The following is a 15,941-nucleotide window of genomic DNA, read 5'->3' on the forward strand; positions in this document are numbered from 1 at the left end:
TGTATGATAGCTGGTATTGTTATTTACTCAAAAAGATTTTAATTTTAGATTAGAAGTGGTAGTGTACGAGACCAAGAACGTCACGGACAGGACAGTCAAAGTGCGACAAGGCTGACAATGGTAAAGGAGTGGGCTGAGGAAAAGAGGCATAAAAGCAAATGGTATCATTAGGCGTAGATCACCTTTGTGGTATATCATTTAACCCTTTCAGTAAATCAAGATAAATGAGTTATACAAGGAGAAGATTATTCATACCTCTTTAGGTGGACTGCTCACCATGCTTATGCCCGTTGCCGTCGAGTCCATTCCGACTCATAGCGACCCTATATAGGACAGAGTAGAACTGCTGCATAGGGTTTCTAAGGAGCAGCTGGTGGATTCGAACTCCAGCCTCTTGGTTAGCAGCCGAGCTCTTAACCACTGCGCAACCAGGGCTCCCACCATGCTTACAGTCAACAAATTAAAAAAAAAAAAAAAGTTGTCTTTGAGACAATTCCGATTTATGGCAACCCCGTGTGTGTCAGACTAGAACTGCTCCATAGGGTTTTCAATGGCTGTGATCTTTCAGAAGTGGATCACCAGGCCTTTTTTCCAAGATGCTTCTGGGTAGACTCAAACCGCCAACCTTTTGGTTAGTCGCTGAGCACATAACAATTTGTGTCACCCAGGGAATCCTATACTTAGCAGAAAACAATAATTATTTCCAATTCCTCTCTTCTTACAGGCTGGAGATATAATAACAGAGCTGAAATCTGTGGATAAGGATTGGATGAGCGGAGAACTAATGGGAAAATCTGGTATATTTCCCAAAAACTACGTTCAGTTTCTACAAGTCAGCTAAAGGTGAAGCTTGGTTGGGTTCCTTGGCACAAGAACTCACTTGAACTATCACTTTGACTATCAGATTTGGTTTTGCACTATCTTTTTTTTAACGGAAAGAAATACCTACACTGTACATGGTACACTAGAATTTTCTGAAAGCAGAAAACTTCTAGTTTTTGTATTTAGCTTTCATTCACAGTAGCAACACACATATGGAAACCCATGAGCCAAGGATTGTCCCAAGGAAAACAGCAAGCAAGATTAGCAAGGCAGATACAGTATCCCCCAGAGAAAGCACCTGGTGACATGGTGCAATGGGAGGCTTACACACAGCATTTGCACTCGGACATCTGTTTGAATCAGCACAAGTGAATTAACCATGCTTCTTCGTTTTTTACTTTAGTTTAAAAAGAGGACGGTTGACATTCTACATGCTGTAACTATCAGGACGTGGTTGGTAATCTAAATTTCATTTTTCATATTCAAATTAATTCTAACAGCTTGAGCGCATATCCTTATTACTGAGGCAAACCCTTGCTTCAGGACGGGATAGCTTATTGCTAGTTCGAGCATTTGTAAGCACATGGTGGAAATCAGCGCACGCTCACCAAATGCTTCTTGTGTTACTGTTTCCCATATGTCCTAGGATTTGAAGAGGGTCAAAATTTGATGTATCTTACTTAGTCAAAAGATCCAAAGCCATCCCTGCAATGCCTTGCTAATACAACTAACTCTCTTACATACCTGCCATACTTATTTCTTTCCTTGATGTGTACTTTATGTTAACAGGGTTATTACAAAGCACGTTTTCTGAATCTGCAATCATTCCTTTGACAATTACTGGTGCCCAAAGAAAAATTCATTTTCTTTGTGTTACTCCAGTAATACATAAAAGCTGTGTCATTTAATGGTAGTACATTATGAACCACATATTAAATCTTAGAATACAGAGCAACTGTTAAGATGGAAAACAATTACCAGCCCCCACTGCTAATTTCTTCCCAATATAATCAGAATGAGAAATAATTTAAGAGGACTGAAGGCTAGGACTTTTTTTCTTCCTTTTTTACCTGCTCATCCCTATACAATTATTAGAGTAAATAAAAAAACACCTTCCTGCTATCCATTATTATGTATTCCAGGCTTAAGATAAAAAGTGGTTCTTTATATGACTGAATCAATTACAGTTTATGAGCTAAAGCCAAATAGGTCGAAGACAATCTTGCAAACAGATCAATGGAATAGAATTTCATTGGAAATGGAAAACACTTTCCCAACAATGTGCATGCCTTTCTTCTATTTTTGAGAAGAGTTTCATATGCTGGGTCACTTTTTAGCTTTTGTTATTGTTTCCCATTGTTCAAAAAGTTAGGCAGCCAGTGGTCAAACTGTTATATGCCAACGCCAACCACATGGGCTTCTGTAAGGAAAGCGATGTTTTCTTTGTCTTTGATTAAAGTTCATCTCCCGGTTATGTGGTTACATTTGGTCTTGGAGTATGAGGGCTGAGCTTCCTACATGTTTGGGGTAAAGAAGTCAATATAAGGAAAACTCTTGTCAAATTTCACTCATATAAGTCAGTTTTCACTCATGAGAAATAAATTCTCAGCTGTAACAGCAGGAAGTGAGGGGTATGGTATGAGACGTGAGGTATATATTTTTGCCTGGGTAATTGTAACATCTTAAATTAAAAATTATGATAACCTAGCTTTATTGAGAAAAATAACCCTCTTAAATTTTCGCCTTCTGTCAGCAGAATGATAAGTGCAATAGTTGTGAATCTACTTGACATTATAATAAACTGAACCGAACTTTTCCAAGTCCCTTTCTCATACTAGACTGAGATTTTTGAGAATTGAAATGGTATCTTATTTATCTTTGTATCCCCTAATAAAGGTTGGTTGATTGGTTGCATGTATGGATGGATGCATGGATGGATCCATTGAGGGATCGATGGATCAATGGATTAAATTGATGAAGAACTTTCAATACAGCAAATACTATCTTAAATCCACTTAATATCATTCCTCTCTAATTTGTTGACAAAAATCAATATTGAAATAAAATTCACTGTTTTATCAGATGTCATTTCACTTTGTCTTGCTCTATTTTTTACTTACACATTTATTGCTCACTGAACAGACAGAAAACCAGAATGGAGCTATGAGTTTTCATAGGTACTTTCTTGTTCTATGTATTGATTGAATTCAAGGCAAGACTCAATCAAGTTTAAGGAGATTCAGTCAGATTTGTACTTAGTTGCTTTCACAGGAGAGAAATAAGAGTGTGTTCTGTTTTCTTTCAGGAATTTTAGGTGAAAATCTGATAATGTTTATCTAAGCCTCCTAAAACAAGAATTTCCAAATCCTTTTTCTTTGGTAGGTTAGAATTAGAGAAGCTATTTAATATATTGTTCCTACCCTTTTGAACACTAAAGACAGCAGATTTCTTGAAAAGATGCCCTTGTTCAAAATTCTAACTAAAAAAAAAAAGACCAGACTTACTGGCCTGACAGAGACTGGAGAAACCCCAAGAGTATGGCCCCCAGACACCCTTTTAGCCCAGTAATGAAGTCACTCCAGAGGTTCACCTTTTAGCCAAAGATTAGACAGACCCATAGGACAAAATGAGACTAAAGGGGCACACAAGCCCAGGGGCAAGAACTAGAAGGCAGGAGGGGACAGGAAACCTGGTAATAGGGAACCCAGGTTTGAGAAGGGAGAGTACTGACATGTCATGGGGCTGCTAACCAATGTCATAAAACAATATATGTACCGTTTAATGAGAAGCTAGTTGGTTCTGTAAACCTGCATCTAAAGTTCAATAAAAAAATTTTTTTTTAAAGTAAAAAAAAGATGCCCGTGTTTACCTGGCTGAATGGGAAGAGGGTTAATGTTAATATGTCTGTCACTGCACTCATGGAAATCACAGATTTTCAATACAGTCAGAAATATTCAGAATGAAAAAAATCATTGCATTTATCAAAATTGATTATTAGAACAGGCATTTGAAAAAATATCATTTTTGTATAGGGTTAGTTATAAACTAGTACTTTTAACAATAATTGTTTATTTTTTATTCCGTTTTTTAAACTTAGATAAATATACTTAGAGAAAATAGTGATGGATATATGGACTAATTATAAGGGGATGTGTTCACTTCAGGACAATTATTAATGGTTTATTCCTTTTAATTAATGCCAAATGCACATGGGTCATATGATTCATAATTCATGCCATTTTGAATGCCAGTGAATGAACTCTTAACAGTAATTTTTTTCAGAACTAATGGGAAATCATTTTCTAACCTATGACTTTTCATTTCACTGTATTAATACCCAAAAAGACAAACCCTTTGCCTTGAAGTCTAGGGATACGCAATACAAAGCCTAATTTATAACAACAGCACCATCTAGAGGCCGCTCAACTAATTGCAAGTTCATGTTAGAAGAGAATCCTTAGAGACCTAGAGGTCTTAACCTGCAGAGGTTAAAAGATTTGCCTAAGCTCACCTATGGAGGTTCCGTGCTAGAATTCTCACCTTCCATGCAGATGGCACGAGTTCAATTCCGGCCATATACCCTCAAGCACAACCACTACCTGTCTCGTCTGTCAGTATAGGCATACATGTTGCTATAATGCTGACTGGAGTTTTCAGACTCAGAAAGACTAGGAAGAAGAGCCTGGCTTTCTAGAAATAAAAGCCTGATAATCCACTTCCAAAACTCAGCAAATGAAAACCCTATAGATATTCATGTATATAAAAAAGCACATAGGGGCACAAATACAGATGCTGCTTAGACATAACCAAACACCTCGTGGGATTGGTCTCCTGGGTCTGAAGGATTAGGACCATAGTCTCATGGGACATCTCAGTCAATTGGCATAATATAGTTCAAAAAGTTACATTCTACATAATAGTTTAGTGAGTAGTGTCCAGGGTCTTAAAAGCTTGCAAGTGGTCATCTAAGATACAACTACTGGTCTCTGTTTCTCCAGAGGAAAAGAGAAATAAGGAAACCAAACTCAAACTCAAAGAAGAAATTAGTATACAGCGCTAATAGTCTACATGAACCATGGTGTCTTAGGCTGGGTTTTCTAGAGAAGCAAGACCAGTGAAGCATAGAGAGAGAGAGATTTATCTCAAGGAAATGGCTCACACAGTTGTAAAGGCTGGAAAATCCATAGGTCAGGCATCAGGCTGGAGGCTTCTGGCTCACATAGCTGCAGAGGCTAACGAACCCAACATCAGCAGATCAGATGCCAGGCTGCTGGCTCATAGGCTGTGGAGGCCAATGAATCCCAAGATCGGCAGGCAATATGGCAGGCCACTCCCTCAAGTCCCAAGAACCAGAATTCAGATGGTGACGAGCTGGATGCAGGCTCCAGAGAGAGCAAAAGCCAGCAAGCTTTGGCTGATCACATCATGGAGGTGATTACATTATAGCACAAAATGGAGGATAACTACATCATTACATAACTGCCAAACTATGAGAATCAATCACATCCCAGCCAAGTTGATACACAACCTTAACCATCACAGTCTACCCCTTATCAACTTGGCCCCTGTGCACATCTCCTTAAACCATACTAAAAACTGAAAAACCAAACCCATTGCTGTCAAGTCAATTTCAACTTATAACGACCCTATAGGACAGAGGAGAACTGCCCCATAGGCTTTCTAAGGAGCAGCTGGTGGATTTGAACTGCCAGCATTTTAGTTAGCAGCCAAGCTCTTAACCACTGTGCCACCAGCGCTCCTTAAACCATACACAATCTCTAAATAAAGACAATTACAAAGTCATACTTGCACTTAACATGATACAACTAACATGCATACAACCAAAAACACACTAGCCCTTCATACATTTTATATTTTATAAGTGAAGAAAACAAAAATATTTGATGCACACATACAAGGAAGAAATACTCATAACAAAGACAGTCCTCCTTTCTGCAACTGATCACGTGGTTGTAACTGGTATTTAGAACTACCCTTTTCCACCACCCATTCTGTATTCCCTTTGCCCTCAGAAAGCGCCTCAGTTGGTTGTGGTTCTTTGCCGGATGGGGTGATCCAAACCTTCATTCCTGAAGGGTCTGGGCCATTAGAAGTCGTGTAGGAATTGAGTTGCTGTAGTTTTACCTTGGCTTTAATCACAGGGAATGATAGTACTAAGAGATGCCCTAAGGGATCTCCTGTATTCTAGACATACTCTTCTTTACCTCCTTCATGTAATATCAGTCTGATTTCCTCTTGATAATCAGGATCAATCACACCTACCGATACAGTAACTCCCTTTTTTGCCTGTTGATCCAGAGGCATGAGGAGCCCAAAGTAGCTGGGTGGCATTCTTATTTTCCAGTTCAATGGAATCATTGTTTGGTCTCCTGGTGGGAGCATGCTTCCCTTTGGAACTAAGACTTCTAGATTCACAAAACATAAGGTCATGGGGATAGGAACAAAAATTTTGTGAGTGAGTCACTAGAGGTAGTAGTGAATGGTGCCGCTCCCAATTCCACCTCATGATTCCTGAACCCAGGATTCCTGAATCCTGGCTATAGGAGAAACAGCCCCACATATTGGATGCCGTCCATTACACTAACCACACCCACCTTGTTGACTGAGTGCCACCATTTGGCCCCTACCACCATGGTGTCCAATCTGCCTCATCGTAGTTAGGTGTCTTAATTAAGTTAGGGCAGTTCCCACTGTCAAGTCTGACTTAATAAAATAGCAATCACAGCAATCTTCAAGGATGCTGGGGCTCCCTTCACAAATTTATTCCTCAAAATTGTGGTAAAAGCTGTGTTCTCTGGGCACTCCATGTGTGGGTCTTTGGGTCTAACCTGATAAATCCACTCTTAACATGCCAATTTCCCTAAGCCTTTAGATATCTTCTGCAGTATACCAAGGCAGATCTGTCTGGTACTTGAACTTGTTTTAATATAAGCAGTCACATAATCCATGCTTCAGCTAACCAACCAAATAAACTATTAGATCCTTTCCTAACCCCTTGAGCTGAAACATTGAATGAAGAGTCTGTTCTTAGTGGCCCATGTCAATAAACTCAGATTGATCCAACTTTATGTTCCTTGCACCATTATCCCACACCCTTAATAGCCATTCCCACACATATTCCCCAGGTTTCTATTTGTACATATTAGAAGAGTCAAACAGTTCTTTTGAAGTGTAGCATACCTCCTCCTGGGTCACACTTTGTACTTCACCTTTTAGGGCTTGCTGGGACTTAAGTCTAGTTATAGGTCTAGAAGCAAAAATGGGTGGTGGGGCTGTGTTTTGAAAACATTCAGCAAATGTCTTGTAAAGCATCTGCCTCAGGCAATGCCCCAGGCAATGACTCAGACCTTGCCCCACATGATATCTCAGACAAAGGCTCTTCAGACACAGTTGGGTTAATCTCACCAGATGGAGGTGGAGGGGCTAAGGTTTTACTGTGAAGGGTGGTTTAGCAGACAAAGATGGAGTAATCTCTTCAGATGGGAGTGAGAGGGGTGGTTCTGTTGGCAGGAGTGATTCAGTGTAATTTAGGAGCTCGGTTTTGGCCAGCATCCTGATAATCTGCCCATATGTCCACATCCCAAGTTTCAGTCAATGCTCTTACTTCAACTTCAGACACCATTCAGGGTTGGGAATTCAGTTGGTGTTGTAATTCAGCCACTCTTATGATAAGACTTTGTGTTTGGTTTTCGGCAATATCAGCTCTATTACTACAAGAAACAAGGCTTTCTTTCAGGGCCCAAGTGGCAACTTTGAGGTCATTTATGCAACACTTGAACTGTGATTCTGAAGCCCTGAGCTCATCTCTTTCTTTTACCACTTTGTCTAGCAAAATTGGACCAACCAACCAGCCTCCTTATACTTCTCATTCTGACAAAATTCTAGAGAAGTATCAAACATATGATCACCCAGAGCCTCACCTCTCACCAATACTTGGTCTATTAGAGGTGATACTTCACATATTTCTATTGCCACCTTACACCATGAATTAGCAGTGCCTTCTTTATTACTGGAAGCAGAATCATCAACATCTTTAAGACTAACCAGACTGGAGAGTCAGTTTAGGAAATTCATCATTACAATTTTGTTTCTCTAGAACCACTCCCAGTGCCAAATGTCTTAGGCTGGGTTCTCTAGAGAAGCAAAATCAGTGAAGTGTGTGTATATAACTTACAGAGAGAGAGAATGACACACAGAGAGAGAGAAAGAGATTTATCTCAAGGAAATGGCACACGTGGTTGTAGAGGCTGGCAAGTTTTAAGTCCGTGGGTCAGATGTCAGGCTGGAGGCTTCTCCTGATTCATGTAGCTGCAGGGGCTGATGAACTGAAGTTCAGAAAATCAGACAGCAGGCTGCTGGCCCATGAGCTGCAGAGGCTGACAGATCCAAGACTGGCAGGTGAGACAGCAGGCTGCTGGCTCACAGGCTGTGGAGGCCAACGAATCCCAAGATTGGCAGGCAGTTTGGCAGGCTGCTGCCTTAAGTCCCAAGAACCAGAAGTCAGATTATGACAAGCTGGGTGCAGGATCCAGAGAGAGTAAAAGCCAGCGAGCTTTGCCAGAACATCCATATATGTTGGATGCAGGCCACACCCCCGAGGAAACACCCCTTACTACTGCTTGGCTGATCATATCAGATCACATCATGGAGGTGATTATATCACAAAACGGAGGATCACTACATCATTACATAATTGCCAAACTACATCATTACATAACTGCCAAGCCACTGAGAATCATGGCCCAGCCAAGCTGACATATTGACACACAACCTTAACCATCACACACGGCCTTATCTACCTTGAGACCAGAAGAATTAGATGGTGCCCAGCTACCACTACTGACTGTTCCTATCAGGGTCACAGTAAATGAACCCTGATAGAATGGGAAAAAAATGTGGAACAGAACCTCACATTTTTAAAGAAAAAACAGATTTACTGCACTGGTTGAGACTGGAGGACTCTCTGAGACTATTGCCCTGAGATACTCTTTAAACCTTAAGCCTAAACTAGCCCCTTAGGTTATCTTTTAGTTAAATAACAGATTGGCTTACGAAATAAAGAATATCACCCATGAGTACTGTGCTTCTTTAAAAAAAATCATCTATATGAGAACAAATTGTCAACAATTATAACAAAGATGAGAATGTAAGCAGGCAGGGAAACTAGATTAATGGAAATGAAAGAACCAGAACAGAAATATTGAAAATGTTCAAACATTGTGAAAAAGGTAACCAATGTCACTGAACAATTAGTGTAGAAATTGTTGAACGGGAACCTGAACTGCTGTATAAACATTCACCGAAAACACAATAAAATATTTAAAAAAGAATAAGATTCTGCTAAATTAAGTTAAACTGGCTCAAAATGAAAAAGAGAAACATCATTTTGAACAATTTTTTGTTATAGAAAGCAAATAAAAATTCAGCATTAAAAAAAAAAAACAAAAAACCCTTTAGACCCATGTGTCGGGGACAGACTCAGTGGCAGCTAACAACAACAAGGTCACATAGTTACTGGTAGAGCCAGTAAAACCTAGCTCTACTGATTCCCAAGCCACTAGTGATACAATTCTCTTTAGCAGTTAAACAAGTAGAATTAATCTGTTTTATTGGCCTATAAAAGTTGCAACTTCTCAGATACAATACTTATGATTAGAAAGAGTTGCACAGAATAAAGAAGCCTTCAATTTTTTTCAAGGAGAAAAGAAAAGTCCTGCTCAGCTTCTGAATTTTGTTTAGACAATTTATATTGAGGTTACCTAGAAACCAAACATGAACTGATCCATTAATGGGGATTTCTTTTTCTGTTTAATAGGAAATATTCCCGTATTTGGAACGTCAGATATTATAAAGGTTTGTAGGGCTGTGCTCTTGCAGTAGTGAAACAATCATAAACCTAGATTTTCGTACAAAACCAAAACCAAACCCATTGCCATTGAGTTGATTCCGACTCATAGCAACCCCATAGGACAGAGTAGAACTGCCCCACAGGATTTCCAAGGAGTGGCTGGTAGATTTTAAGTGCCAGCCTTTTGGTTAGCAGCCAAGCTCTTAACCACTGCACCATCAGGGCCCCGATTTTCATACAAATGTAGCAGAAAACACTCTTTTTAGTACTTTGGGGTGTAATAGATGAACTCAATCACTGTTAAATAAATTTATATATCAGAATATGGGACACATTCTGAATTTTTTTTAAGGAATCCTAATTGCACCTATGCGTTTGAATTATGATGTTGACAGAGAATATTGAACATACTATGGACTGCCAGAAGAACGAACAAATCTGTTTTGAAGGAAGTACAGATAGAATGCTCCTTAGACTAGAGGATGGTGAGACTTCATCTCCCTTACTTCGGACATGTTATTAGAAAGGACCAGTCCCTGGAGAAGGACATTCTGCTTGGTAGAGGGTCAGCAAAAAAGAGGAAGACCCTCAATGAGATGGATTGACACTGTGGCTGCAACAATGGGCTCAAACATAGCAATGATTGTGAGGAAGGTGCAGGACTGGGCAACGTTTCATTCTGTTACACATATGCTGTGAGTTGGAACCAACTCAACGGCACCTAACAACAGCAACAATTATACCTAAACCATGGATTGTTTTTTTTATCTTCAAATACTGCAAATTAGGCAGTAACTCAATGAAATATTTTTCAGGAGAGGTAATGATTCAAATTCAGAATTCAGAAAGGAATATTATCTATTAGTTCTCTATCGACTTTTAACCAAAATTGACTGACAATCCTAATACCAAAATATTGGCCTGTCATTAGTTCTTCTTTACAGTTTGGAAAAAAAAAAGGTGCTGGTTGTGGGGAGGGGGAACAGCTACATTTATTTCTCCAATCATATCCACTGAGATCCACCACATTGTTCTACAGGTCTCCAGAGTGTCCAACAGCTGAAAAGCAGAGTTGTTACTTCCAAAGGAGCCTCAGAGCATTTTAGTGACCCCACGCAAGATGGAACAAAATGCTGACAGCTCCTACACCATCCCCATGATCAGTGGCAGATCAAACTAATGTGATTTATCGAGTTTTCACTGGCTATTTTCAGTAGATCACATGTCTTTCTTCCTAGTCTGTCTTAGTCTGGAAGCTCAGCTGAAACCTGCTCCGCATCATTGCAACACACAAGCCTCCACTGACAGACAGGTGGTGGGAGGTTCATCAGCTGGGAATCAAACCCAGATCTCCAGCATAGAAGGTGAGAATTCTACCACTGAATTACCAATGCCACTGTCTTCTACTTAGACATTTAAAAATGCCAAAACTGTTTTTTTTTTAAAAAAAAGGCATGCAGTTGTGAAAATAATCATCTAATTCATCTATGTATCTAGGGACAGATGAACATGGTGGAGCAGGCAGAGGCCTGCATCTTTGCTGGTCAGAAGAGCCTGATTGGGCTTTGAAATGATCCAGATGTCCACTGCAATGAAAAGGGTCGGGGTAAGGTTGGAGAGGAACAGACAAATAGGGCATAAGACACTGTGCATCTGTAAGACTACCTACCAAGTGGACAATTGCCATTATGCAACTACATCAGGCTGCTCCTGCTGGATGGAGGGATGGATGGCCTCTATGTCATATTCAGGGCGGGACTACTTTATGAAGACACAAAGGGTGATGGTGAGATCACAGAAGCTGAATACCTCAGGGAAGACGAGAATCAGGATGACATTTACAAATAAGGCTGCTGAGCAGAGCCCTAAACATTGATGTTCCCCACAAAGCCAGCTGCAAAATCCTCAAGCTGGTGCCCAGCTGAACAATGAGATTTTCTTCTTCAAGATTTGACACTGAGGACCACTACCCTCAGGCCATAAGTAGCCCTGGTGGTGATCCGAACCCAGAGTTGCTCTGCAGAAGAAAGACATGGAAATTGCTCCTGTAAAGATTAACCAAATAAAACCAAACCCATTGCTGTCGAGTCGATTCCAACTCATAGTGACTCTATAGGACAGAGTAGAACTGACCCATAGGGTTTCCAAGGAGGAGCTGGTGGATTGGAGCTGCCTACTAGAGAAGGAACCCATAATAGGAAAAAAAAAAGATAGATTTATGTTTGGTTTCAGACCTGAGTAGGTGTAAAGTTCATTTTGTGGAAATTATACCCCAGAATGGGATGAAAGACAGGACACCCAAAATGCAAAAAATCCATGACTGAGCCGGCTAGACTCATTTTTTTTTATTTACATAAAATAAAATGATTAGAATTAAGTATACAGATCTATGAGTTTTGACAATTATATGCACTCATGTAACCATCAGTGAAGATTAGAACATTTCCATCACCCCAGGAAGTTCCCTCATATCCCACACCCCTCCTGTCCTGCTCACAGAGGCAATCTCACTGTTCTGATTTCTTTCATCATTAGTTTTTGCTTGTTCTTGAACTTCAAAAAAATGGAATCATATAGTATCTACTCTTTTCTTTTACTCAACATGGTATTTTGAGATTTATCCATATTATTGTATGTATCGGTAGTTCATTTCCTTTTAATATTTCAATATATGAAAATACATTTTCCTATTGGGTTGTTTCCCAGTTATTAGCTATTGTGAATAAAGCTGGTATGAACATGCTAACAAGTCTTTTTGTGGACAGAGGATTTCATTTCTCTTAGATAAATACCTAGGAGTCAAGTTGTTAGGTCATAGGATAGGTATGTGTTTAACTTCACAAGAAATAGCCTGTTTTCCAAAGTGGTTGTATCATTTTACACTCCACCAGGAATGCTTTAGAGTTCCAGTTATCCCACATCCTTACCAACATTTGGTTTTATCAGTCTACTGATACTGTCCGTTTCAGCCATTGTAGTGAGTGTCACATTTTCTTTTAACACAAAACAAGTACAGTACTACAGACTCCTAAGAGCTAATGACACCTGCAGTAATTTCTCTACCTTGACTTCATGAATAATCTTAGCAAAAGGAAGCTCACTACCCTTCATAAGTTTTACACTTGCATTGCCTATCACAGCATTTCATGCAACAGAGAATTAAACTGGTGTATCTGGATATTTAATGTTATCTTACCAATTACTGTTGAGTCACTTCTAACGCATGGCTACCCCATGTGTCAGAGTAGAACTGTGCTATATAGGGTCTTCAACAGCTGAATTTTGGAAGTAGATCCCCAGGTCTTTCTTCTGAGTTGCCTCTGATGGACTCAAGCCACCAACCTTTCGGTTAGTAGCTGAGCGTGTAATCACGTGCACCACCCAGGGACTCCTTAATGATATTAAGGAATTATTGTTGAAATTTGAAGGTGTGTTCGTAGGATTGTGGTTATGTTATTATTTTTATTATGTTATTTTTGAAGAAATCGTTTTAGAGATACATGCTGAAATATTTACACTCAATATCTGAGATTTCCTTCAAAATAACTAGAGTAGAGAAAGTGTCAAGACCTGTGCAAGCTTTGAGATTTTACCAAGCTTATAAGCTAAAAGTAAGCCTACAACAGTTTCAGGGATGCTGGCAGAAGACATGAGAATCCTGGGTCAGAAACAAGGGATTTTATTACTCACAGCAAAAGCAGTAGTATATTTAAGGTGTTCAAAGAAAGAGTGAGCCAAGAATTTTGTATCTAGCAAATGTGACTTTCAGGTATAAAGGGCACTGACAAACTGCACTCAATATGTAAGAACTCAGGGAATATTGTTGCCATGAGAACTTTCCTGAAGACTCTATCAGAGAACAAGCTTGATGGGCATTAAGCATATAGCTAAGAGGGAGACAGTATAATAAGTGATGGCCATATACTCAAGCAACGCAGATATAGTATAACTATAAAAAGTTAGTTGGGGAGAATGAAGACAGCATAAGCCAAAAAAAATTTTTTAACTGTTCTCGGTAATTATATTGGTGGTAGTGTATGAGTGTAATGTGGGATAAAGTAAACGAATAATTGTGGGATATTGTAACTCTGTCATTCGCTGTGTCCTTGAGAATTAGGATTCTCAGTGCAGAAGAAAGGAAATAACAGATACAATATGAAATAGACTAAGTAAAAACTGTAGTCTTGAATTTGAATTGGAAATATCAATATGAACTGAGGTATTTAACTTTAAAATTATGTTTTTACCTTAACACATACATATGTATATATATAAGTAGCTCTGTCCACTGGAGAGGTCTAGAAATAATGGCCAACTTAGTAGCCATGAGCCCAGATTATGGTCTTGAAATACCATTCCCTGTAAAAGAAACCAGGTCTTCTTGATTCAACTCTGGGACAGAAAATACACAAGATGAGCCTGGAACACCATGTCACACCAGAAAGCAAAGAACTTTTGAAAGATTAGTAGGGTTGTGTTAAAAAGACTTGAGAGCCAATCTGAAGAAACTTCTACTAACCCAAGATGAGACAATCTGAGAATCAAAAAAGAGAATAACTGCAATGGAAGGAAGCCCATCAAATATATTTAAACCTATGAGTTCATGATATTACAATAAAACTAGTTGGTAACCTTTGAGGATAGTAAGGAGCCAATTGTTTCAATTATTTATTTTGAAAATTGGTAAATAAAAGAAAGACTCAAGCATTTATCCTGCCTTTCCTATTTGATCAGTACCATTGGGTAACCAAACAGCAGATGAGATTTCTCTTTATAGAATGCATCCCAACAAACAAATGAAAATGGAATGAAGGAATTGGAACATCACCATTTTGTAGCCTATAATGAATTAAAGATCTAAGAATTATGTTTGAGCTAACAACTCAAAATGATAATCATATAATATGTGCCCCTGTATGAAGAACAAAATATCACCTGTGACAATTTCTCCAAAAAACTAAAACCAAATCTAATGATTCAACTACCAATTTACAGTATATTCAGAAGACAGAGGAAAATGACATAGTACACAAGACAGAGGAATGCAATCATCAAAATTTCAACCAAAGGAAATTCTATAGGACAAATGTCCTAGTTTGTTCAAGAAAATGGGACGAAGGGAAAATTATAGATGAAAAGAAATTTAATAATAAAAGAATTATACACTATGACCAAGTGGAATTTATCTCAGATATGCAAGCGATAAAATCAATCAATCCAAACATAAAATCACTCAATGCAATACACCACACTAGTAGAATGAAGGTAAAGAACTCCATGATCATTTCAATCGATGCAGAAAAAGCATTTGACAAAATTCCACACCCTTTCATGATAAAAACACTCAGAAAATTAGAAATAGAAGGGAAATTCCTCAATATGATAAAGGGTATAAGTAAAAATTCACAGCTAACATCATACTCAATGGGGAAAGACGTTTACAACCCTAAACTCAGGAGAAAGAATGCCTGCTTTCACAACTGCTATTCGACATTATACTGGAAGTTCTAATCAAAGCAATTATTTTTGTTGTTAAGTGCCATTAAGTCAATTTTGACCCACAGTGACCCTATATGACAGAGTAGAACTGCCCCAAAGGTTTCCTAGGCTGAAATCTTTACAGGAGCAGATCACCAGGTCTTTTCTCCCACAGAGCAGCTGGTGGGTTTGAACCACCAACCTTTTAGTTAGCAGCCGAGCGCTTAACCATTACCCCACCAGGGCTCCCTCCAAAGCAATTAGGCGAGAAAAACAAATAAATGGTATCCAAATCAGAAAGCAATAAATAAAAATATCTCTATTCACAGATGGCATGATCCTAGATTTAGAAATTCCAAAGAATCCACAGAAAGCTACTAGAGCTAATAAATTAATTTATCAAAGTTGTCAGCACAAAAAAATCAGTTGGGTTTATGTGTAGAAATTGTTGAACTGGCAAATGTTTTGTATTTGCACTACAAAAAGAAAAATTTTTAAAAGAAAAATATCATTTGGGTTTCTATACACCAGCAATGAACAAGCTGAAAAGGAAATTCCATTTACAATAGCACCTAAAAGAATAAAATACTTAGGATGGTGAAAGACTTGTACACTGAAAATTATAAAACATTTCTGAAAGAACTTAACAAGACCTAAATAAATAAATGGAAAGACATACCATAGTCATGGATTGGAAGACTTAATATTGTTAAGATGTTAATACTACCTAAAGTGATTTACAGATTCAACACAACCTCATTCAAAATTCCAA

General features: G+C 38.7%; 1 protein-coding gene across 1 annotated transcript in view; it reads left to right on the forward strand.

The window, feature by feature from the left end:
* Positions 1-2,735, forward strand: part of SH3D19 (SH3 domain containing 19) — a 52,358-nt gene extending 49,623 nt beyond the window's left edge. Inside the window, exon 17 of the mRNA XM_004378827.2 lies at positions 725-2,735. Within this exon, the coding sequence (XP_004378884.1) occupies positions 725-841 (117 nt within the window). The 3' untranslated portion in view covers positions 842-2,735. The remainder of the gene's footprint in view (positions 1-724) is intronic.
* The last annotated feature ends 13,206 nt before the right edge of the window (positions 2,736-15,941 follow it).

The sequence above is a fragment of the Trichechus manatus genome, unplaced genomic scaffold, assembly GCF_000243295.1.
Source record: "Trichechus manatus latirostris isolate Lorelei unplaced genomic scaffold, TriManLat1.0 scaffold00059, whole genome shotgun sequence".
NCBI classification, from domain to species: Eukaryota; Metazoa; Chordata; class Mammalia; order Sirenia; family Trichechidae; genus Trichechus; species Trichechus manatus.